This window comes from Nannospalax galili, unplaced genomic scaffold (genome assembly GCF_000622305.1).
Source record: "Nannospalax galili isolate Female #2095 unplaced genomic scaffold, S.galili_v1.0 scaffold212, whole genome shotgun sequence".
In the NCBI taxonomy this organism is placed as follows: Eukaryota; Metazoa; Chordata; class Mammalia; order Rodentia; family Spalacidae; genus Nannospalax; species Nannospalax galili.
Genome location: NW_008333884.1, coordinates 3,271,658 through 3,296,748, shown reverse-complemented (window position 1 = coordinate 3,296,748; position 25,091 = coordinate 3,271,658). Strand labels below are relative to the sequence as shown.

The 25,091-nt window shown below is 42.8% G+C and overlaps 1 protein-coding gene across 8 annotated transcripts in view; it reads left to right on the top strand.

The window, feature by feature from the left end:
- The window catches only part of Smyd4 (SET and MYND domain containing 4), a 65,677-nt gene extending 41,897 nt beyond the window's left edge, over window positions 1-23,780 (top strand). For 6 of the 8 annotated variants that reach the window (XM_029561444.1, XM_017797069.2, XM_029561443.1 and 3 more), the window contains 8 exons: window positions 1,516-1,605; window positions 3,904-5,065; window positions 16,849-17,031; window positions 17,492-17,655; window positions 19,837-19,969; window positions 20,772-20,888; window positions 21,042-21,165; window positions 22,910-23,780. In XM_029561444.1, coding sequence (XP_029417304.1) covers window positions 1,516-1,605; window positions 3,904-5,065; window positions 16,849-17,031; window positions 17,492-17,655; window positions 19,837-19,969; window positions 20,772-20,888; window positions 21,042-21,165; window positions 22,910-23,063 — 2,127 coding nt within the window. In that variant the 3' untranslated portion in view covers window positions 23,064-23,780. The remainder of the gene's footprint in view (window positions 1-1,515; window positions 1,606-3,903; window positions 5,066-16,848; window positions 17,032-17,491; window positions 17,656-19,836; window positions 19,970-20,771; window positions 20,889-21,041; window positions 21,166-22,909) is intronic. The other 2 variants (XM_029561445.1, XM_029561446.1) reach the window with 2 other exon arrangements.
- Window positions 23,781-25,091: the final 1,311 nt, after the last annotated feature.

Below are 25,091 nucleotides of genomic sequence, written 5' to 3'. Positions count from 1 at the left end.
AATAATAATAAATAAAATATTTTTAAAGGTTTATTTTATTCATAATTATATGTTTGTGCCTGTGTATGGGTATGAGCACATGAGTGCAGGTGCCCTCAGGCCAGAAGAGTGTCAGATCCCCTGGACCTGGTGTTACAGGTGATTGCGAGCTGCCAGATGTGGGTGCTGGGAGCTATTTCTCTAGTCCCTAGCATGTGTGTGTATGTGGTGTGTGTGGTTTGTATTTCCCATAAGGACTGTTCATATTATTTGCATATTTTTATTGGATTATTGGTTATCTTGTTACTGATCTGTGAAACATAATGAAGTAGTTAGCTTTTTGTCTATAAGTTACATTTATTGTTTTCCAGTCTAACATTTACATGTTGATATTGCTTTTATTGGTTTTGCTACAAAGAATTTATTTATTGGTGATGCTAGAGATGGAACCCAAAGTCTACCATATGCTAGGCAAGCACTTTACCACTAAACTGTATCCCCACCCCTATGAACTCAAATCTATTATCCTTTTATGAATTCTGGGATTTTGTAATATTTTATTTTTTATTTTATGTATGAGTGTATTGCCTGCATTATGTAAGTACTCTTCTGTCACGCAGTGCCATAGAGGTCAGAAGAGGGCATCAGGTCCCCTGGAACTGGAGTTAGGGATGGTTTTTAGCCACCATATGGGTGCTGGGATTCTATCCCAAGTCCTTGCTCTTAACCACTGAGCTATCTCTCCAGCCCAGAGGGATTTTTTATTTTTTTTTTTTCTTTTTTCAGGTAGGGTCTCCCTGTAGCCCTAGCTGTCCTGGAACTCACCTTGCAGACCAGGCTGACCTTGACCTTGCCCTCACAGAGATCTCCCTGTCTCTGCTTCCTGCATCAAAGATGAGCACCACCACAGCCAGCTGTTGAGCTAACGTTTTTCCTCAAAAGCTAACTACTTGTTACAGTACTCTTTGAATAATCCCTTTTTTCTACAATAATTTGAGATGGCTACTTCTCTGGTTATTATTGGTCCTTGCCAACTTGATGGGCGATAAGGTATTCCTTTTTTGCCTTCATTTTCATATATCTGGATATTCATTTAGAAATTAACTATCTGTTTTCCAGTCTACATCTTGACTATTATGTTTCTTTATATTTACTTATTTATTTCCTGGAGGCAAGGGCTGGGGCTCAAACCTAGAGCCTCTCAAATGCTTCTCCTGAGTTACTTCATCTCCCAGCACACCCTTTGTTACATGCAGTATTTTGTTTGCAAGTATTTTCCTCTGTCTTTTCACTTCCCTTCAGTATTATTGGTGGTTGAAACTGTGTCTAATGCTACTATATTCAAAGTGCTGAATACATTTTCTCACTGGTCTTCACAGCTTTGCTCTATGGTAAAAGTGAAAGGGAAGCAGCTAGAGCAAAGCTTCAGTGACTTTCCCAGTTTCATTCAGTCTTCAGTAGTAGAGCTCCCATTATCTGAAAACAATTAAAGATGCCAGTTTCCACTGTACCTGTAACCAGCTCTTTGTTTTCCAGGGCATTTCCCATTCAAGGCCTGACACTGAGGACATTTCCCTGTGTTATGCCAATCGCTCTGCATCCCTTTTCCATCTGGGTCAGTATGAAGTAAGTATCAGGGTGCCTGGGTCATGCCTGAATCTTCACTGGAAGATAAGGCCTGATCTTTTTCTTCCACTCCCAGTAAAATTAGTAGGCTTGGAAGCACAGTGATATCCACCAAAGCTTGTTCTTTCTCCTGATTCATTTCACCTGTCTTGGACGACCATAAGGAATGGTGTTGGTTGACAAGAAAAAGCTATGGCGCACTCCTTGGAGCATGAACTGCATCCAATGGGCCAGCAGTTCATGGTGTCTATCAGCTAGATATGTTGCTAACAGTATATCAGATTCCAAGTGTGTCCAGCTATTAACTTGTTCATTTACTTCTAAATAAGCTGAGCACATTTAAGGCTGTCCCCATAGTATATTAGCACTTCCTGAGTAAGCATTGAGAGTGTGAAAGTAAAAGGTGCCCTGAAATGCTTGTGGATGCCTAAGAGGTAGGCTTGCTGGGAGTGACTCTTCTCATCCCCTAATTGTGGGAATAACAAAGTCCAGAATTACATCAGTGGAGTTTAAAACAGGAAATGACGAAAATCAGATTTGTTTTAGGAAGATACTTGTGAGACCTCTGAAATGTGTAATAGAGAAGTCTAAAAACAAGCTCTAAAATAGCATGAGTTCATCCACTTAAGAATTCTATAGAAGGGCTGGAGAGCTGGCTTAGTGGTTAAGACTGACTGCTCTTGCAGAGGACCCGGTTCAATTCCTAGCACCTACATGGCAGCTAACAACCATCTATAACTCCAGTTCCAGGGGATCTGGTGCCCTCTTCTAGCCTCTGTGGGCACTGTACAACACAGTGCACTTATATACATACAGGCAAACCACTCATAAGTATAAAATAAAAGTAAATAATTTTTTCTTAAATAAATAAAAAAAAGAATTCTACAGAAATTCAACTTATTCTAGAGTTAAGGATTTTTGGAATTGTAAGGTCATTTCAATTGCAGAAACTAATAAAGTATTTTCTAAATAATGAAGAAAAAAAATGCAAGAATCTGATTCTAGGTCCTAAAGGAGAAAGTCTGGATAACTGAGGACAAGCTTAGAACAACTTGTGAAACATTTAACCCTCTGTCATTTCTCTATATTGATTGCTTTGGAGTTACTTCTAATAATGATGACCATTTATTGAACACATTCTGTGTTTCAAGTGTTCCTTTCATCACTTGATACATTCCTTTATCTCATCCTTAAAATAACCTTGTATGGTATTATGCCTTTTTCAGATGAGAAAATGAAAACCTTGAAAAAGTAAGTTGCTCTTTTCTAAGCTTCCTCTTTGTGATATAGGCACACTTCTTTGGCTTCAAAGTCTGCTCTCTTGGGGCTGGAGAGATGGCTCAGCGGTTAAGAGCACTGACTGCTCTTGCAGAGGACCCGGGTTCAATTTCCAGCACCCACATGGCAGCTAAAAACTGTCCTTAACTCCACTTCCAAGGGAATCCGAAGCCCTCTTCTGACCTCCTCGGTATTGCACGACATGGATCTCTGTGAGTTCAAGACCAGCCTGGTCTATATAGTGAGTTCCAGGCCAGCTGGGGCTACAAGGAGACCCTGTCTCAAAAACAATGTGGAGACTGGAGAAATGGCTCAGCAGTTAGAGCACTGGCTGATCTTGCAGAGGACCTAGGTTTGGTTCCCTGCATCCACATGGTGGCTAACAGTGGTCCATAACTCTAGTTCCAAGGGATCCAATGGCCTCTTCTGTCCTCTGTGGGCATTGCACGACACAGGTGCACTTACTTACATGCAGGCAATAAACTCATACACATAAAATAAAAATAATAAAATTTAAAAAACTAATTAAAAAATTAGACATAATATTCTCAACAAGTATTGCTAATCACTCAATTTAGGTGTCTCACAGGAGCCAGGCATGGCAGTACATGCCTTTAATCCCAGTAGTCAGGAGACAGAAGCAGGCAGACCTCTGTGAGTTCTAAATCAGCCAGGGCTACATAGACCCTGTCTTGGAAAAAAAAAAAAATCACATAGGGACTGGTGGTAGAATACATGTTTAACACGTGTGAGGCCCTTCAAAGGGTGGATGGAAGGGAGGGATGGAGAGAGGGAAGGAAGGCAGGAAGAGAGAACAGGGAGGAAAGGGAAAGGGGAGGGAAGGAGGAAGGAAAAGAAAAAGAAGAAAAGGTCATGGAACAGAATATAATTTAAAGGTCTGAGCTCTTGGTTGTGGTTGCTCCATTTTTAATACTCCTTTACATTCCTGTAGGTTTTTAAGTGTTTTCAATATATAGTGAAGAAACCAAGCTTCATCTTGGATTTTTTTTTTTTTTTCAGCTGTGTCTTGAAGACATAGTCAGAGCACAGATGCATGGGTATCCTGAAAGGCTGCAATGTAAGATTATGCTGCGTAAGGCAGAATGCCTGGTGAACCTGGGAAGATTACAGGAGGCAAGACAGGCCATCAGTGATCTTGAAAGCAACCTCACTGCCAAGTCAACTTTGGCTGTTTCCCCCTGTCAGACTCTGCAGAGAAACCTCCATCATCTGAAAATGAAGATGCAAGAAGAGAAGAATCCCCCAGAAACCTCAGACGCTCTCACCAAAGCCTTTGAAGATATGGACCTAAGAGAAGAGAATAAACAAATTTCCAAAGCATCGTTATGTGTCAGCTTATGCACAGACCCTTTGAAAGGCCGCTGTCTAGTTGCCACCAGAGACATTCACCCAGGGGAACTCCTGGTGAAGGAAGATGCTTTTGTAAGTGTCCTTAACCCAGGCGAACTACTGCCACTGCATCTTGGCCTAGAGAACAAGTGGGATACCAGAGTTGCCAATGTGGACCTCTATTGCCACCGATGTCTGAAGCACACTTTGGCCACAGTGCCCTGTAGTGGATGCAGCTATGCCAAGTACTGTAGCCAAGAGTGTATGCAGCAGGCATGGGAGCACTATCACAGCACGGAGTGTTCTCTAGGGGGGCTGCTTCTCACGCTCGGGGTCTTTTGCCACCTTGCACTGAGGTTGACTCTTTTAGCTAGATTTGAGGATGTTGACAGAGTTGTAAGGAAGCTTTGTGATGAGACTGACAACAAAGACATCTGTTTATCTGGAAACAAGAATCTGGTCAAGACATTTAATTACACAAATTTCAGGGAGAGTGAGGAGAAAAGCAAAATAGTTGAGACACCAATTCCCGGGTGTAATGTTAATGGGAAGTATGAAAATAATTATAATGCTGTCTTCAACCTTTTGTCCCATACTGAGAAGCATAGCCCAGAGCACAAATTCCTCTGTGCTGTCAGTGTCTCTGCACTGTGCAGGCAGCTCGAGGCAGCCAGCTTGCAGGCCCAAACCACAGGCTTAAAGTCCTCTAAACTGAAAGCCGCAGTGACTCCTGGATTGTGTGCAGATTTCACTCTTTGGGGAGTGGCCATGCTGCGACACATGCTACAGCTGCAGTGTAATGCTCAAGCGATAACCTCCATACAGCACACAGGTAAGATAAATCTGACTTTTGCTGTATATTATTGGTCTTGCTAGAACTAATGTTTAGGGAGAGAGTGTTCTAGTTTGTTTTTCTGTTACTGGGACTAAAACACCACAACCAAAAGCAACTTGGGGAGCAAAGGGTTTATTTCTGCTTACAACTTTCAGTCTCACTGAGGGATGCCAGAGCAGGGGCTCGAGGTAGGAACCTGGAGGCAGAAACTGAATGAAGCAGAGACTGTGAAGGGATGTGGTCGCTTCCCCTGGCTTATTCAACCACCTTCCTTCCTTCCTTCCTTCCTTCCTTCCTTCCTTCCTTCCTTCTCCCCCTCCCCCTCCCCCTCACCCACATGATAGCTACAAACTGTCCTTAACTCCAGTTCCAGGGGAATCCGAAGCCCTCTTCTGACCTCTGCGGCACTGCATGCCACAGGTGAACTCACATGCATGTAGACAATACACTCATACACATAAAATGAAAACAATAAAATAAAATTTTGAAAAAAGAAAAGATTTACCTTTATCACAGCTTTACCCCCGTTTTTTTCTTTCTTTCCTTTTTTTTTCCTTTTTCTTTTTGAGACACGGTCTCACTATGTAGTCCTGGCTGGAACTCACTATGTAGAACAGGCTGGCCTTGAATTTACAGAGATCCTCCTGCCTCTGCCTCCCTGCCTCTGCCTCCCAAGTGCTAAAATTAAAAGTGTACACCACTATGCCTAGCCCTCAGCTACCTTTCTTATATAGCCCAGCCCCAGCTGCCTAGGGATGGCACTGCCCACAGTGGGCTGAGCCCTCCCACATCAGCTAGAAATTGAGAAAATTCCTCACAGACATAGCCACAGGCATTTCTGATGGAGACAGTTCTTCAGTTGAGGTGCCTTCTTCCAAGGTGACTCAAGTTTGGGTCAAATTGACAAAAACAAACTAGCACAAAGGGCCTAGAGAGATGGCTCAGTGGGTAATGCACTTGCTGAACAGCATGAGATCTGGATTTAGGATCCCCAGCACCCATGTAAATACTGAGTAAGTATGATGGCCCACCTATAATCCCTGCATACTGGAGACAGGACACAGGATCCTTGGAGCAAGCTGGCCAGCTAGATTAGCCAAATTGTTGAGCTCTGGATTCAAGTGAGAGACCCTGCCTCCATATATAAGGTGGAGAGTAATGGAGGAAGATATTCAATGTTAATCTCTGGCCTCCACAACACAAATGTGCCTCCAGAGACATGTGAACACACACACATAAACACACAGACACAAGAAAAAAAAAGAAGAAAAATGCCTATGATTCTATTATTTTATTATACTTTTCTTAACTTTTCTAGTTAATTCTACCGAGAAACTAGATGTTAGCTAAACCTAGGATTTATTGACAGATTTATATTCAGCATAGCCTAACTAAGCTATAGAAGCTTAGGTCTTCAGCCTTTTCACATTATGTTGGATGTGGGTTTGTATATATTAATTCAACTGCCAAGTTATATGGTAGGTAGGCATTTTACCAGAGGTATTTGGGACATGATTCTCTTCCCTATCCCAAAGCCATGGAATTCAAAAACTAGCACTTAATCTGGTCCATTGTTCTATTAAGCCACATTTCAAGTTAGTCTGTTTTCTTTTCTGCTCTCATTGAGCCACTGCTGCCAGTGGAAACAAAAGCACCCTAAATTGGTCTAGTGAGAGGGTTCAACAGGTAAAGATGCTTGCCGCCAAGCCCAGTGACTCAAGGTCAATCCCTGGGATCCACATGGTAGAAGGGAAGAACTGACTCCCACAAGTTGCCTTCTGGACCCCACCTCTACCCCCACATGCATGTGTACCTCTCCCTCTGCAAATAAGTAAAGATCTCTGTGTGTGTGTGTGTGTGTGTGTGTGTGGTCAGGACACCTCTTCGGGAGCTGGTTCTCTCCTTCTACCTTGTTTTTGAGGCAGACTCTCTTCCTTTGCCCCTGCACTGCACATACGGACTTCAGGCTGATTCTGCTGTCTCCACCTCCCATCTTGCCACGAGAGTGCTGAGATTACAGATGTGAACTGCCATATCTGGCTTTTTTTTTTAACATGGGCACCAAGGATCAAACTCAGGTCAGCAACACGTGTGTGGCAAATGCTTTTTTCCCACTGAGCCATCTCACTAGCCCCAGAAAAACTTTTTCAATAAACAACTCAGGAAGCAAAGATAGGCAGTAAAAATGAGTCTGTAAAATATAAGTGGGCTAAACTCTGCCATTAAGCATTCATTTAAAATGGATTTAAAAAATTAAAATCCTTTTTTGTATTCCATTTACAAGTGACTGCTAGAACAATAACACCAAGTATTGGGGCAAATCCTATCAAGAATCACAAGCAAACTAGGGTGTTGATGTTAATATGAAACAGCAGAACTCAAGGTAAGATATCTAATAAAACAAAGGAAGCATTTTATTTTTGTAAAGGAGACTTTCCATACTGAAATATATTATCAGCCTTAGCTCTCAGAAACAGATTGTATCTATAAAACAAAAATGGTTAAGTGTATAAGGAACAGCTTGGCAAAAACCCCATTGTTGTGAGAAAATTTAGTACACCATTCTGACTTTGACTGAGCAAATATATTAAGGATCTAGAAACCAAGATAGCATAATAAGCTAGAGGATTTAGTAGCTATATCTATCTATCAAAACTTGTATCCCATAGATCAGAAGTCACAAATTTTTGGGGAAAGCACCAGATGGTATAAATACTTTAGGTTTTGCAGGCCATGCAGTCTCTGCGCACTTTGCCTCTGCCACATAGCATGTAGACAGCTGTGAAAATGCACAAACCCAGGAGCATGACTGGGTTTCTATAAAAGTTCATTATAAAGCCAGGTATGGCAAGGCACACCTTTGATCCCAGTACTGGGAGGCAGAGGCAGGCAAATCTCTGTGAGCTTCAGGCCAGCCTGGTCTACACGGTGAGTTCCAGACCAGCTGGGGCTACAGTGGGACCCTGTCTCAAAGAAAAAAAATCATTATAAACACTGAAACTTAAATATTTTGTATTTTTCTACACTCAGGAGAAATATTTGGGGTTTGTTTTTACCAGTTAAACATGTTAAAAAAAAAAAAAAAAAAGTTATGGTGATGGTCAGTGGTTAAAACCCTGCTATACAAGCATGAGAACCAGAGTTGGAATCCTCAAAACCACCTAAAACCGGTATAGTAACATATATCTATAATTTCAGTGCTACTGCAGCAAGATGGGAAGAAGAGACAGGAAAATCCTGTAAGTCCCTGAACCAGCTAGCTTGGCACACACAGCAGTGAACACCAAAGAGACTTTGTTTCAAACAAGGTAGAAGGTGAACATGACACCCAAAGTTGTCCCCTGACTGCCACACACTTCACACACAAATGTGCACACACATAATATGTACACATATATATACACAGAAAGTATAAAAATTGTTATTAGGCCCTGGGTTTTATAAAAATAGGCAACAGACAGAATTTGGTATTTAGGCTGCAGTTTGGGGTTTCTGATATAGACAAAGATCTGACAAAACTAATTAAGAGACCTGGGCATGGTAGCATACATCTTTAATCCTAGCACTGGGAGGCAGAAGTGTGCAGATCTCTCTGAGATCAAGGCCAGCCTGGTTTACATAATGAGTTCCAAACCGGCTGAGGCTACAGGGAGACTCTGTCTCAAAAAGACCAAAAAACAACAACAAAAAAAAAAACTAAGAAAGTTCGACCCAGGGTCCTAGGGAAGTGGCTCAGTGGATAAAAGTGCTTACTACATAAGCATAAAGGCCTGAGTTCAGATACCCAGCACCTACATAAAAGACCAGGCACAGCAAAAACATATACCTGTAATCCCATCACTGGAGAGGCAGAGACAAGAGGATCCTGGGGACTCACCTACCAGCCAGTCTACATAGTCAGTGAGCCTCAAATGAACCAGTGAAAGACCCTGTCTCAAAAAAAGGTGGAGAGTGATGAAGGAAGACATCCGATGTCAACCCCCATCCTCAACAAGCATACTCAAGGGTATGTGAGTACACATACACACAAACACATGCACACAGAAATCTGTGAGTTTGGAGAGATGGCTCAGCACTTAAGAGTGTGTTCTGCTCTTCTAGAGAACCTGAGTTCAGTTCCCAACACCGACATCAGTTTGCTCACAGCTACCTGTAACTCCAGCTCCAGGGAGATCTGATACCTCTGACCTCCCTGGGCACCTGCACTTATGTGCACATACCTGTAAGCCCACATAATTTAAAATAAAATATTTTCTTTTTTTAAAGAAATCTATAAGCCAGGCCTGGTGGCACACACCTTTGATCCCAGCACTCCAAAGGTAGAGGCAGGCAGATCTCTGTGAGTTTGAGGCCAGCCTGGTCTCCAAACTCACAGAGATCTGCCTACCTCTGTCTCCCGAGTGCTAGGATTAAAGGTGTGCGCCACCATGCCCTGCTTTATTTTATTATTTTTATGTGAGTGGAGAAATAATGATCAGGAGTTCAAGTTCAAGATTTTCATCTGCTGTATAATGAGTTTGAGGCCAGCCTGGGATACATGAGACCCCCCCCCACCCCACCCCCAAAAAAGATAGCCAGCGTGGTGGTGCAAGCCTTTAGACTCAGCACTTGGGAGGCAGGGGCAGGCAGATCTCTGTGAATTCAAGGCCAGCCTGGTCTACATAGTGAGTTCCAGGCCAGCTGGGGCTACAGGGAGACCCTGTCGTGTGACTCTCAACACCCTCTTCTTTCTTCCTTGGGTGCACACATATAGACATGTGTGCACACACACACACATTTTTTTTTTTTTTTTTTTTAGGTTTGATCCCTGGAACCCATGTAAAAGTGGAAGGAGAGAACTGACTCCCAAGGGTTGTCCTCTCACTTCCACATATGTGCCATGGCACAAATGTACCCATACTCACATACAACATACACACAATAATTAATTAAAAAATAATAAGTTGGGTGTGGTGGCTCATGCCTTTAATCCTAGCACTCGAGGCAGAGGGAAGCAGATCTCTGAATTCAAGGCCAACCTGGTCTACATACCAAGTTTCAGGTCAGCCAGGGCTATATAATGAGGCCCTGTCTCCAAAAATAATAATAATGTAAAGAGTGATCAAGGAAGACATCTGACATCAACCTCTGGCCTACACATGCACATACTCACACAGGTACATACAACACACAAAATGTGTAGCTTCGGTGCTGATCATCCTGACAGCACACCTATAATCCTAGTACTTGAGAGGCTGAGACAGGATTGCAAGTTCAAAGCCAGCAATAAACAGAACAAAAAATTAGGAGCTTCTGGATAACTGAACATGTAGAGGTTCCTGTCAAGTGGTATACCCAGAGAGGACTGAAGTTTAGTTTTCCTTACCCCATCTGGCCCTGTGCATCTCTTCATCCATATCTTTTGTAATATGTCCTATATAGAAATCAGTAAACATGCTTGTAAGAGTCCTTGATGAATTGCTAAGAAAATGCTATGGCATTTGTCCTTTTACTGACAGTTCCATCTCTGGGCCACTCCCACAGTCTAAAACGGGAGATAGGCCCACTAGAGCCCTGTTTGTCACCCAGGAAACAACCTAGCTGCTGGATGATTGTTGCAAATCCTGGAAGAGGAATACAGTGAGCACTATGTCTACCAAAAGAACCAGGTAGTTCTGCAGGGAAAGATGTACAAGATCTGTTTCAAAGTGGAAAAAAAAGGTATAGTATTCAAAGTATGGTACTATATAATGTAAAATTTAAAAAATACATATATATTTATATATGTATATAGATGTCCTCTGACCTCCACAGAGAGGTCCCACTTTCACACACGCGCACACACACACACACACACACACACACACACACACAATAAATACGTAAATAAATAAATAGAATGAAAATTCTTTTACCATAGAAAAAAACTAAAACCATAGTGTGTTTGGTGGCACATGCTTGTAACCCCAGCACATGGGACGTCGAAGGATCAGAAGTTCAAGGTTATCCCTGAGCTACATGAAACCCTCTTAAAAAAAGAGAGAGAGAGAAGTCTATACTAGGCATGGTGGTACATGCCTTTAATCCCAGCACTAGGGAGGCAGAAGCACGGGGATCTCTGTGGGATCAAGGCTAGCCTGGTCTACATAGCGAGTTCTAGGCCAGCTGGGGCTACCAGGAGACCCTGTCTCAGAAAAGGTGGAGGAGGAGGAAGAGGAGAAGTCACTGCAGTCCCCATTGGCAAGGCTGGGAGTATAGCTCGGTGGTAGAGCACTCACCTAGCAGGCATAAGGCCCTGGATTAATTCTAGTACCACCAAAAATAAAAATAAACCAATTACATGCCTGTAATCCCAGAATTTGGAAATGAAGCAGGAGGATTGAGAGTTTGGGGTTAGCCTGAACTGTACAATAGCATTGTCTTCAAAACGTGCTAAAATACAATATGCATAATGATTAAAATGTTCTAAAATTGGATTATGGTAATGGTTGCACAACTATATTAATCCACTGCCAAAATCAAAATCATTCACTTATATACTTTTTTTTGTTTGTTTGTTTGTTTGTTTGTTTGTTTTGAGACAGGGTCTCCCTGTAGCCCCAGCTGTCCTGGAACTCACTATGTAGACCAGGCTGGCCTTGAACTCACAGAGATCCACCTGCCTCTGCCTCCCGAGTGCTAGGATTAAAGGCGTGCACCACCACACCCGGCTGACTTATGTACTTTAAATGGGTAAATTTTATAGTAGATATTATATCTCAATGAGACTTTTTGTTTTTGTTCATGTTTCCCAGGCTGCCCTGGAAAGGGCTGGCCTCAAACTTGCTTTGTAACCAAGGAGAATGACTTTGAACTTGAAGACCTCCGCCTCTTCCTTCTGAGTGCTGGAATTACAGACATGTGCCACCACTGGGTTATGTAATGCTAGGGATCGAACCCAGGTCCTCATGCTTGCTAAGCAAGCACTAACATAACTAATGTGCTATACCCACAGCCTCTAGAAAACAAGATAGTATTTGCCTTTGAGGTTGGTAGTGTCATTTCATTGGTTTGCTTTTTAATTACAATATTCATTTTAAGTCAGGGTATAAAAAATTGGCCATGGTTCAGCAGTTAAGAGCACTGGCTACTCTTTATAGAGGACCCAGGTTTAGTTCCCAGCACCCATATGTCAGCTAACAACCATTTGTCACTCCAGTTACAGTGGATCCGATACCCTCTTCTGGCCTCTATGGGTATTTCACAACCTACATACATGTAGGCAAAACATACATATATATAAAATAAAAATAAATCCAAAAATTAATTGACCATGTGTTTTATGTGAAAAGAAGTAACAGAAATTACCATGTGTACCATGTTGTTGTGTTAAAAATTCCATGTATGCTAAGTATGATGGCTAATGCCTGTAAGTCTTAGCACTCAAGAAGCTGAAGCAGGAAGATGATGAGTTTAAGGCCAGCTGAGCTACATAGTAATAGTCCATCAAAAATAAGACATTCTGTACATAAAACTAGAAAAACCACTACAAAGAAAATACACAAAAATGTTGTAGCTGCCTAGTAGGATTATAAATGACCACTCTTGATTCTATATTTTTCAGTATTTAATTTTTCCATAACTACCATGTATTCTTTTTGTCATTTTAGTTAGTTTTTATAACAAAAACAATCCCAGTGCTAATGTTTTCATGTGAGCATTTATTATTTTTATGTGTACAAGTATATTGCCTGCATATATGTAAGTGCACCTGTGTCATGTAATGCCCACAGAGGTCAGAAGAGGGTATTGAATCCCCTGGAACTGGAGTTACAGACGATCATTAGCCACCATATGGGTGCTGGGAATCGAACCCAGATCCTCTGCAAGAGCACCCAATGCTCTTAACTGCTGAACCATATCTCCAGCCCCTCATGTGAGCATTTTTTAAGGCACTTAATATGTACTGCAAATTTGGCCTCCAGGTGAGTTGTACAAATTATATGCCCACCAGCAATGTTCACTTTCTTAAACTGTCTAATTTTGTATTAGTCTGCGCATATTTCTAATCTTGTTATATCCCTTTTTATTATTTCTCTGGGGTTCCAACACCTCCCAGTTTAGTGTTCTCATTGAATTTCATTAGCAGCTGTTTCATTAGTAACACAGAAGAAGGATTAAAGTGTTAACTAGGATAGACTTTGACAAAAACCTATAAAAATGTATGTTATTATCTTTGCATAAATCATTTTTAATCAAAGTTCCTCAGAAACCTATCTCTGGTTCCCATCTCAAGGGATGGGGTTGGCCACTGATGAACTTCTGGACCTTGGTATAGGTATATGTGGTTCTGTCTCAGTGGGAGAGGCACATCTGTGTTGCTTCTGGATTCCTGTCTTAGCAAGCCTTCCTAAGGCTTTGATAGCTTCTGATTGGCTCACCACCCTTTGCTTTCACTCTTCAGCAGCCTTTAGTTTGGGTCCTTGATAACCTGACACCTACACAATTTCTCATTTTATAAGGTATTTACCAGGTAGCTATGTTCTGAAAGTATGAGTGAATATTTTTGTTTTCTTTTACTTGAATCCCATTTTAAATGCAGTAGGGATATTAGCAAGGTACAATCTTGCTAAAGAATCACTCCCACTTATTTTTATATACAAAATGTCACATATTAAATTTAGTTAATAAGGTACATACATATTCTCTCTTTCTATTATCTCTACTAATAGATGACTAATGCAAAATATTGAGTAATTTTTAAAAATCAATACTTAATTTTTTAGAAATAATTAGAGAGGCATTCAACTCAGACACCAATAACCCCACTCAGTTCCTGGGCCTTCTTCTGTTAGAGGAGAATCCATAAATAATTCAGGAAGCTGACATTACTCACTGTGTTGCGATCATTTTTTCTGGGAAAATTTTAGCAACTGTTCTGATACACACTGCCAGTTATCAGTAGTTGAAGATGCAAGTCAACTTTTAATTATGCAGAGGCTGATTATTCAGGCTACAAATTGTTCGTGCCCTGGACTGCTCCTTCCTGCTGCCCACCTTTTAGCATTTTCACTGCTCATTAGCACATACTCCAGAAGGTAGACACTGGAAGGAGGGGGGGGTAGAAATCAGCTAAGCACTTAGGAGAAGCTGTGATGAAAGATTTTAATGCAATTTGTAGGCTTATTGACTAAAATTGAGTCATTTGGATTCCCTGTGAATTGTATTTACTTTTCTATCTTTGTCCCCCATAGCAACAGATAATAGAATTGTCTACAGAGAGACAATATAATTCTTACATTTAATTTTTTTTTCTTTGTAGAACATTTTCACATGATGGTTCATAGTATTGCCTTTATTCATTACATTTGTCTCTAGATTAGTTATTTATTTGGTAAATGACTTGTTGAGATTCCTGACACATGGACAGTAATACCACAATTATCTGATGGTTTCCCAACTTTTTAGAAAACTGAATGATTCCCTTTAAATACCACCATTTTTCATACGTCCACCAGTTTGTTAGAGCTATCGTTTTCCTCGTGTTTATAACTGAGGCTATGAACATAACTTAAGACTGTCCAGGTAGACAAAGCTGTATGAACCAAGCCTACTTGGGATATGTTTGGCTATTAAACCCTTGTAGGTATGCAGTTCCTCCAGGAGCCTCTGGTTAAGAGAAATGTTCTAAGTGTGATGATACATCTTGAGTGATGCAAGTGTTTTTGTTTGCTCTAAGGCTATTGTGTTATTCACAGGGGTTTTCTACCTCCTCCCATCTATCACCTGTCTCTTTTGCCATTGTCAGAAAACCCTGCCTTATAGTCATCCATATTAGTTCCATCTTCTGAACTTTTGTGGTCTAAGAAGCTGCATAACCAAATCAGTTAGCAGTATGTCTAAACACCAAGTAGGCTGTTATCATTTGGATCCTAAATGTCTCTCACAGGTTCATATGCTAAAGCCTTGGCCAGCAGCCTATACTGTTACCTTTTGGGAGGCAGGACATAGAAAAGAAGTTATGTTGAAGGGACTCTTGGGACCCTAGCCCCTTCCTCTTGCCTCTTGCTTTCAGGTTGTCATGAAATAAACAGCCTTCTCTACCATGCACTTCTGCCACGATGGGCCATACCACAGGCCCAAGTTTTCATGCACTGAAACCTCCAAAGCTATGAACCGAAGTAAACCTCTCCAGCTACTCCCCTCTATTGGTGTTGCTTTTTGGATTGGGTTTTGTTTTTAGACTTCTTTTGTTTGAGCCAGAGTCAAGTATATAGCCCAGACTGGCCTTGAACTGCTTATTCCCCTGCCTCATCCTGTCAAGTGTTAGGATTATAGGCATGAGCCATTCAGCTTACCTTTCCTTTCATAAAATTGATTTTGTCCTAGCAACAGAAACCTAACACACACATGGATGTGTACATGAGTACAAAGAACTGCTTGTTGACTTCGGTAAACCCACTGTCTGGAGGCCCTTTTTCCTCCTTTTAGATTTTCAGTTGTGTACATTACTGGCTAACTATGCTGCAGAGAGATTGTTAAAGATATAAGACTGCTTTGGGTTAAGCAGGTACAGAAAGTTTGCTGACATGAGAACTGCTGACCAGCTTCCGAAATGATTAGACAAAAGGCAGAATGAAGAAGGCTTGAGGGTATGATTTTTTGTATACTTTAGCCTGCTTAAGTATAGAGAGTATGTAACAGTAACTAGGTCACTTGTCATGATAACCAACCAAAGACCAGTTAAACAAAAGCACCAGGACCATAAAAATCTTTTGAGAAATAATTTCAGTGGGTTTCTGTGTCCTTGCGAACATTATGAAACCTATCTAGAACGCTCCCTACTGATCATCACTTTTTGAGGGTTTTTTTTTATAAATTCTAATCTTGGGATTTTTGGGGTGGCATACAGACATACTGGTCAGGTTCCAGCGGACTTTTCACGTGCTCATTCACTTCACTTCCTGGGGACCAGAGTTTGCTATGATTCATGTTGCATCTGATTTATATGGTATGGGGTGCACGGGTTTTGCAGAGCACAAGCTGCTGGCTGGCGTCTGTCTCTTCGCGGGTCTCGCGCGCCGCGTTGCTGGGGTGCGCGCATGTCGCGCACCGCATTGCTGAGGCTCTCTGCTACCGGGGCTGGCAGCTCTAGAGGACCGCTGTCACCCACCCGGGCGGGTTCCGTCCCAATTTACTGGGCAGTCCCTCTGGGTTCGAGATCTGTCAGCTGCCGGGTCACGAGGGGAGGTGCAGGACAGCAAAAGCAGAGTCTTCGTGAGTCGTTGCTTACGAAGAGACAGCCCTCTCCGGGAAGATGCAGGGTTTAGTGATACAGCTTCAGACACAGCTCCTGATGCAACTTCGATTTATTAAAGGGAAACCAGGATATTTATACTGTGGGGGCAGTGGCAAAAGCCTTAGTGGATAGGTGCTTTCAGGATGCCCCATTTACATGTGGTGGTGGGCTTCTGCCAGGCTGCCAGACATTGCCTGGTTATCACACAGGAAAACCTGGCAGTTTCAGAGCCAGAGGCCATGTTTCTGTGACGGCTACTTCAAAGATGAGTCAGGAAGAGAGTAGGAAGGCACCCTGCTGATAAAAGGAGTCTCTGCATAGAACGCCGAGCCCCGTGGGCTATCCAGACATGGAGAGACTGCTACTTTACACAACAGGGGTCCCCAACAATATGGGATCCGGCTATGGAGCCATGACTCAGATGGACTTCAGACCCAGCTACTCAGCTCAACATCTGAGGGATAGATGGTGGGGACAGGACAAATGTCCTGACGCATATTTCCCTCTGTTCTTGCACTTTCAGGGTCTAGAGAGAGCATCATTACCAACAGCAGACAGATACGCCTTGCCACAGGTATCTTCCCTGTCGTCAGCCTCCTGAACCACTCCTGCAGCCCCAACACCAGTGTGTCCTTCACCAGCACTGTCGCCACCGTTCGGGCAGCACAGCAGATTGGAAAAGGACAAGAGATTGTCCACTGCTATGGTGAGCCAGCCCTTCTTACCACTGCCCTGCCCTTCTCCACCTGTCCCCTGCTTGTCTGCTGGAAGAGGCAGTACATTCTTAGGCCAAAAATGTCTTGCCACAGTGAGAAGCCCTGTTGTTTCAAAGTCACCTGTCTCTCAATGCATAATTCCTGTAAACTGCCTATCCTAAAAATGGTCTAAGAGTACCTTCTCAGCTTCTGTTTCTTCCTGCCCCAGCAGCTTGTAAGGGTATTTCAATATCTACTTCTGCCAATGGTTTTGTTGTTTGTTTTTGTGATACTAGAGGTGGAACCCAGCCTCACACATGCTAGGCAAGTGTTCTATCACTAGGCCAGAACTCCAGCCCAGTTCCATCAACATTTGAGTCATGTGATCACATCCCAGCCCCTCTACTGAGCAAGTCTGTGAGGCAGATTTGACTCCTGACGTCAGTAGTAGCTACAGTGGTCTCTCTCCAGGGCCTCATGAGAGCCGGATGGGTGTTGCTGAAAGGCAGCAGAGGCTGAGGTCTCAGTACTTCTTTGACTGCAGCTGCCCAGCCTGTCGCACTGAGGCGCTCGGAGCAGCTGCAGGACCCAGGTGGGAAGCCTTCTGTTGTAACACATGCAGAGCACTCATGCAGGTAAATCTCTCTTCTCCCTTCTCTACTATTCCCGAGGTCATTGCTCCAACCAGAATGATATCAGTCATTAGGAGAAAGCACCAGGGGTTTATAGAGGCTGAGAGCATAATATCACTTCCCATTTTAGTAAATCACCCCATCATGCTGGCTGTCCTTGCAAACAACCACAGGGTAAAGTTGGGTTTAGTAATGCTATCCTTACAAATTACAGAAAATATTAACTTACTCAAAGGGAGAAAAAGGACTAGAAACTAATTTGCTCAAATAAGTCATTGAAAAGTTCCATATCAGGCCTGGCACTGGGTGGTTCATGTTTGTAATCCCAGCATCCAGGAGGCTGAGGCAATAGGATGTATAACGTGATACTCCATCTGTTAAAAAATTCCAGGGCAGGCTGGGTATGGTGGTGCATGCCTTTAGTCACAGCACTGGGAGGCAGAGGCAGGCTGATCTCTGTGAGTTCAAGGCCAGCCTGGTCTACATAGTGAGTTCCAGGACCGCTGGGCCTCCAGGGAGATGCTGTCTCAAAAAGACAAAAAAAAAAGTCCAGAGTAAGGCTACTTCAAATACAGCTCAATCTTGGGGCTCAGATAATGTATTACCAGGACTCAGGTTTTCTATCTTTTCAACTATGTTCCCTCTGCTAGTTTCATCAGACACGTTTGCTGAGCCAGCAGCTCAGCCTCCTTGTCCACCCTGCCAATAGGATGAAAACATGTGCCAATCTAAAAGCAGTCTGGGCAAAAAAGTCTTATAGTATGTCACTGATATAGTAACTGGCTAGAGGAAAATCAGAGCTACATAATTTTCCCTCAGCCATTTGACCCAGAAAAAAGGAGCTCTATCTGACCCCCCTCAGCTCTAGGGCATTGACCTTGGGAGAATGAGGGTAAATCTTTAGGAAAATTTGGATTGCTGTTACCAGATGACAGTATAGACACTGGAATCTTCAACACATTAGTGTCCATGTGAAAGGTTTTCTCCTCTACCAGAAGATAGTATTCTTGTTAAGAATACTATAAATGGAGTGCAGATTAGTTGTTGAAATGCTAAAATTGTAAGCCCAATGTCCAATGTGAAGCCTCACCGACCACCCTTTGTATTGTAGTCTCTCTCTCTCTCTCCCCCTCCCTCTCTCTGTCTCTGTCTCTGTCTCTCTCCCTCTCCCCTCTGTCTCTCTCTCTGTCTCTCTCTCTCCTCCTCTCCTTTTTTTTATTGTGGATCGCAGGCTAGCCTTGTACTTACGCCATAGCTCAAGCTAGCCTTAAACTCAAGATTCTGCTGCCTCAACCACTTCTGGCTTCTCCAGATTCTTTTTTTTTCCAAGTCAGGGTCTCACTATGTAGCCCTGGATGGCCTCAAACTCACAGAAATCAGCCTGCCTCTGCCTCCCTAATACTGGGTTTAAAGGCATGTGCTACCATGCTCAGCCTTTCTAGATTCTTAATAAAATTATTTTATCCTTTGAGCTTTCTCTTTCTCTTTCTCTCTCTCCCTTTCTGGACAAGGATGATCTAGAACTCATTATGTAGCTTAGGCTGGCCTCAAACTTTCATCCTCCTGCCTCCACTTCCCAAGTACCAGTATAACAACAGTGTGTCTCACCATACCATACCCATCTTTTTATATTGGTTTTCTTATGGCTTTTTTTATAACCATTAGAAGTATGTCTGTCGGGGCTGGAGAGATGGCTCAGTGGTTAAGAACACTGCTGTTCTTGCAGAAGACCCGGGTTTGAATCCCAGCACCCACATAGCAGTTAATTGTCCATAATTCCAGTTACAGGGGATCCGACAGCCGCTTCTGTCTTCCTCGGGCATTGCATGACACAGGTGCGCTTACCTACATGCAGGCAATACACCCAAACACATAAAATAAAAATACAATATATTTTTTAAAAGATTTATTTATTAAAGAAAAAGAAATATGTCTGTCACCCAAAGGCCTGTTTCCAACGAGCTATGAGAAGGGCTGTCCAGATGGAAAGGGTTACAAACTATTATCAGCTCTTTTCCAAAAATTAAATCTGAGTGGGATCGATTACTGCTTTTATTAGAATTGCTGCCAGATCAAATTCAATCAGGCCTTTCCCTCATCAGGACAGTGACCCTGTAACATAAGCATGAGCAATATTGATAACTGACTCTGGCTTAGGAATAAAGGTAGAACTGACTTCTACAGGGAGGTGCTGTGCTGAGCTGTGGCAACAGATCTTGCATGGAATCTGTCAACAGGGACCGCCTGGTCTCTCACCTACAAGATCTCCAGCAACAGGTTTACATGGCCCAGAGACTTCTCAGAGATGGTAAACTCGGTGAGACTAGCTCCCTGCTTGGCTCCTTCGGCCTTTTCCCTTTTGTTTATCCTGATACTACCTTGTACTCAAGCATACTCAGTAATGATTGAAGAATCCAATTTAATTATCCCAGTACCAGCCACAAGATGGCTATATAGGCCAGCGAGACTAAATCCTAACCAGCCTTTAGTCCTGTGTCCTTGAAAAAGTGCCAGATAATTTAAGCTGTTGCTGTTTTAAGCATCAACTAGATAAGTCCTAGTACCTCTAGCCACAGAATTATCCCTGACTTCTGTGAGCTTTGTGTAGCTCCAGAAATTAGTGTCATTTATTTTAACTCCCCAGACTATTGACCTAAGCTTCTAGGAAGATAGTTCTGCCCTCGTCAGTGCCAGTCTCTTGTGGAGAGCAGTAGTAGATCCTGCTCTTCGGCTAGAGGTGTGACATAGCTTGCAGCTTTACCTTGAAAATTAGACCTTGACATTATGGGAATCTATTTCACCTACTTTAGCCTAGATTTGGAAGTTGACCTTTATCCTAGAGTCAAGAGAAATAATGACTATACGTGACGAAAGAGTAGGTTGGATTGGAAAATGGATGTTGGGAACCCTGGCAAACAAGAGCCCCATCTAGCTCCTGTTTCTACTGGAAGAAAAGAGGCAAAGGACGTGGCTTTACTGGAATGTTGCATGTTTTTGACCCACAGAAATAGGGGGGTTCCTACATTCTGCCCAGCTAATACAGAACTTGAGACCTGGGTTCTCATTTTCAGGACTGGATCTATGTCTGTAGTGAGGCTTTTTTTTCTTTGAATCTATAGAGGAAGCCATTCTACAGTTGTTGGGGTGCCAGGAGGATGCTGAGAGCTTCCTATCAGCAGAGCATGCTATGGTGGGGGAAATCGAAGATGGGCTGGCACAGGCCTATGCTGCCTTAGGTATGGCCCACATTTTCATTTCCTGCCTTGTCTGTTTGGTTCTTTCTTGGTCTCTAAATTGAGACTGTTCTCCCTGCCATTTAGTCTTCTTTGCCCTGAGAGCCCTCAGTTGACTGAGGTGTTTCTCTGGAATAAGACTTTCTTTCCTCACAGGAGACTGGCAAAAGTCTGCTACCCATCTACGGAAGAGTCTCCGAGTGGTTGAAGCCCGCCATGGGCCATCCAGTGTTGAAATCGGCCATGAGCTCTTCAAACTGGCCCAAGTCTTGTTCAATGGGTAGGTCCTTCCCTTTTCCTAGCACTTTGCCAGAGCACATGTTGTTCTGCTTTTCACTAGGTGCTTCTGTGTATGATTTGTTGCTACAGTGCTTTTAAGCATATTGAGACTTCTTTATTTCCTCTTTTGGATACATCCTTGCCTTCTGTTTTACTGACAGACTTTAAGCTTAGAATTTCCTCCTGAGAGATGTGGGGAAAACTCTTAGATCTGAAATGAGTTTCCCAGGGGAGGACTTGCCAGGCAACCCCACCCACCCTAGCATTCCTCTGTACTTAATCACATCTCCCTTGGTTTACTTATTCCCAGCCCCCTCAACTCCAGGGGCTCTGCCTTTTCCCTAGTCTGCATCTTATCCTTTTAAAGCAGTTGTTTTCAACCTGGAGGAATTTTGCCTTCAGATGGCATTTGGAGACTTTTGATTGTCATGACCTGAGGGAAGGATGCTACCAGCATCTAATGAGTAGAGGCCAGATAAACTGCTAAACTTCCTACAGCACTCCACAGCATGCAGGAACAACTTCCACAGTAAAGTTACCTATGTCAGTTGTGTCAAAGTTAAAAGAAAAGAAAAGGCTAAAGTTGTAGTCCAGTTGATACAGTGCTTACCTTGCAAGCCCAAAGCCCTAGCTTCCATCCCAGCACTGCACCCCCCCTCAAAAAAATTTCAAAGTCAAAAACAAATAGCAAGGAAGGATGGAAGAACAGAGTCAGAGTTAATGAGCTGATGCCTCACCCACCTTTACCTCTGAGATATCCCTAGTTTTAGTATTTCTGTATGGAATTCTCTAGCCTTGATTTAAAAACTCATTGGTGGGGACTGGAGAGATGGCTCAGCAGGCTGCTTTTGCAGAGAACCTGGGTTGGATTCCTAGCACCCACATGGCAGCTAACAACCATCCAAAACTCCAGTTCCAGGGGATCCGACTCCCTCTTCTGACCTCCGTGGGCACTGCATGACGTGGGTACACTATAAAAAATTGTTTGAAGCTTAAACCTAAGATTGTAAATAATAAGTAGACCTGATACCAAGGCAGAGAGACAGCATGAAAATGCCACCATGGGGGGCTGGAGAGATGACTCAGCAGTTAATAGCACTGGCTGCTCTTGCAGAGGACCTAGGTTCAATTCCTAGCACCCACATGGCAGCTAACAACCATCCAAAACTCCAGTTCCAGGGGATCCGACTCCCTCTTCTGACCTCCGTGGGCACTGCATGACGTGGGTACACTATAAAAAATTGTTTGAAGCTTAAACCTAAGATTGTAAATAATAAGTAGACCTGATACCAAGGCAGAGAGACAGCACTAATGGTCAGAGAGAAGGAAGACTACTGAGTAAGCTAGGTTAAATGTGGTTATCCAAAAACCAACACCTTTGTATAAACCTTGCCTAAGTATCAGATTAAGGTTTTAAGATTTGCCTATTTTTCTCAGAATCCTGGAATCTGTTTGTTTTGTTGTTTGTTTGTCTGAGACAGGGTCTCCCTGTATCCCTAGCTGGCCTGGAACTTGCTTTGTAGACCTGACTCTGCCTCCCGAGTCCTAGGATTAAAGGAGCATGCCACCACGTCTGGCCAGAATCCTGGAGTCTTTATATTTCTTTTTTACAATTTTTTTTCCTCAAGCTCTGCTTTGCAGTATGCTTCTGAAGGTGTCTGATCTTAGATCTCTTTGTGTCCTTAGAAGGAAATAGGCCTTCATTAACATCTGTTTGACTGACTCCTTTCCCTCCCTTGGTTCAGGTTTGCAGTACCTGAAGCTCTGAATGCCGTAGAGAAGGCAGAAAAGGTCCTGTTGATGCACTGTGACCCTGAGAGTGACGAGATCCAGGAGCTCCAGGAGATGAAATCTTATTTATTGGACTTGTCACACATCCCTGTGGTGCCTTTGGTATAGGGTCTACACTCTGACCCCCAGGAATGGAACCCTGGCAGATGCGTTGAAGAGGTTATGTTGATGTAAAGCTGTCATCAGGAAAGACAGGACTTACCCAAGTCCCAAGCCTAATGTCAGGGCAAGGAGGACATGGAAACATGACAGCTGAGAGACAGTCACCTGTTCTAATGGATATTTCTTGATAGTTAATTGCCCTCAATAAAAACTTCTAGTCCCCAGAAAAGACTTACAGCTAGTATCTAGAGAGGCCGAGTCCTCTGAAAGGATTGTAGCTGATCTGCAGACAGCTGGATGTTAGCCTGGAGTTTTGGCTAGCTTCCATCTCACTAAAAGATGAGTCTATTTCCCTGGGACATTCCCTGGGTTTCTAGTAGTAATGAAGTACTGCTTACCACTCCAGTGGGAACTTCAACTCTTGGTTGTTGTATTGTAATTGAAAAATAATTATACAGCAAGAACTCAGCATGGCTCCTTACCTCAAGAGACACACGATACCACTTACAATATCCTGATTCCTTAAATTCTTCATTAAAACAGATTGTGTATAAATTGTGAATAGAGAAATAAAGAGGGGCCATTTTATTGTTGGGCAATGCTTCCTGGATGGCGACCCTGGATTTGTTCCTGCCAGTTTTCTAGTCCTTATTCTCTGACTCATTTAATCTTCTCGGCAGACTTACTGTCCAAACACTAATAAAGTCAGACTTGTAAGAATGACTTTGTAACACATATGCTTCTTTTCTGAGTTTGTTTGTTAGCAAACCTGAAAATAGACTACTTGGATTGTTGGGTTTTTTGTTTTTTTTTTTTTGTCTTTTTGAGACAGGGTCTCCCTGTAGCCCCAGCTGGCCTGGAACTCACTATGTAGACCAGGCTGGCCTTGAACTCACAGAAATATGCCTGCCTCTGCCTCCCAAGTGCTGGGATTAAAAGCATGTGCCACCATGCCCAGCTGGGTTGTTTTGTTTTAAGACAAGGTTTCACTCTGTAACCCAGGCTAGCCTCAAACTCAACATCCTCCTGCCCCAGCCTCCCAAATACTAGGTTTACAGGCAAAAGCCACCTTGCCCAGCTTGAGATGACCTTCTGCCATATCCCCTCAAGCTCACAAAATACAGATTACATGAATACAAAGAAGGGAGTCAAGGTCTGCAAACATGCTGAGAGGAGACAAAGGGTCCAGCTCACTAGAGTTATATGAGGCCCTGGGTTGTATTCCCAGCACCCCTTCCCTCAAATGTGTGGACATTGCCGCTTATAGTTTCAAACTTAAGAGAGAGAAGGGAAGGATGACTGCTGTCTTCTACAACGTTGTCTTAGCAGTGGTCCAGACCCCATCTGGGTCATAAAGCTGTGGGTTTTGTGATTTGTCCTGTTACATTATCACAGGTGGTTCAGATAAGTTAATGGGAATGAACACCAGGTCCATACACACTGCTTTTGAGAGCTTGCCTACTTGTGACCATGCCCAAGAAATGGTTATTGGTTACCATGGCATTATAATCAGGAAATAAATAGCCCTGAAGATGCCTGGCAGCAACTTTTCAGGAAGCTGAGTGTTTGGAATACAATTACCATTCCAACATTTCTCAAGTGAAAAGTGGGAAGAATTTGATTTCTCCTCCTGTCTAATAACCTGCTGTGTGACAAAGAAATAAACCCATAAGGTTTTGTTTTTTTCAGGATTAAAGTTGAGTCCTACAGGCAGTTCTGTAGTCATTCCATGCTAGATACTAGGCATTTTTATGATCCTAAAAACTCTGTAAAATAGGTCCTTTGTAAATAGGTACTCTTCCTGAAAGGATACATTTAGAGTTTTACATGTCAGGTCTTATTTTATATCCACTTGAAAGCTTTTTAAAAAATGCTTTGTAAAGGGCTAGAGAGATGGCTCAGGGGTTAAGAACAGTGTTCTTGCAGAAGACCCAGGTTCGAATCCCAGCACCGACATGGCACCTAACAACTTTGCGTAACTCCAGTTCCAGGGGATCTGACAGTCTCTTCATAAAAATATAAAAATAATAAATA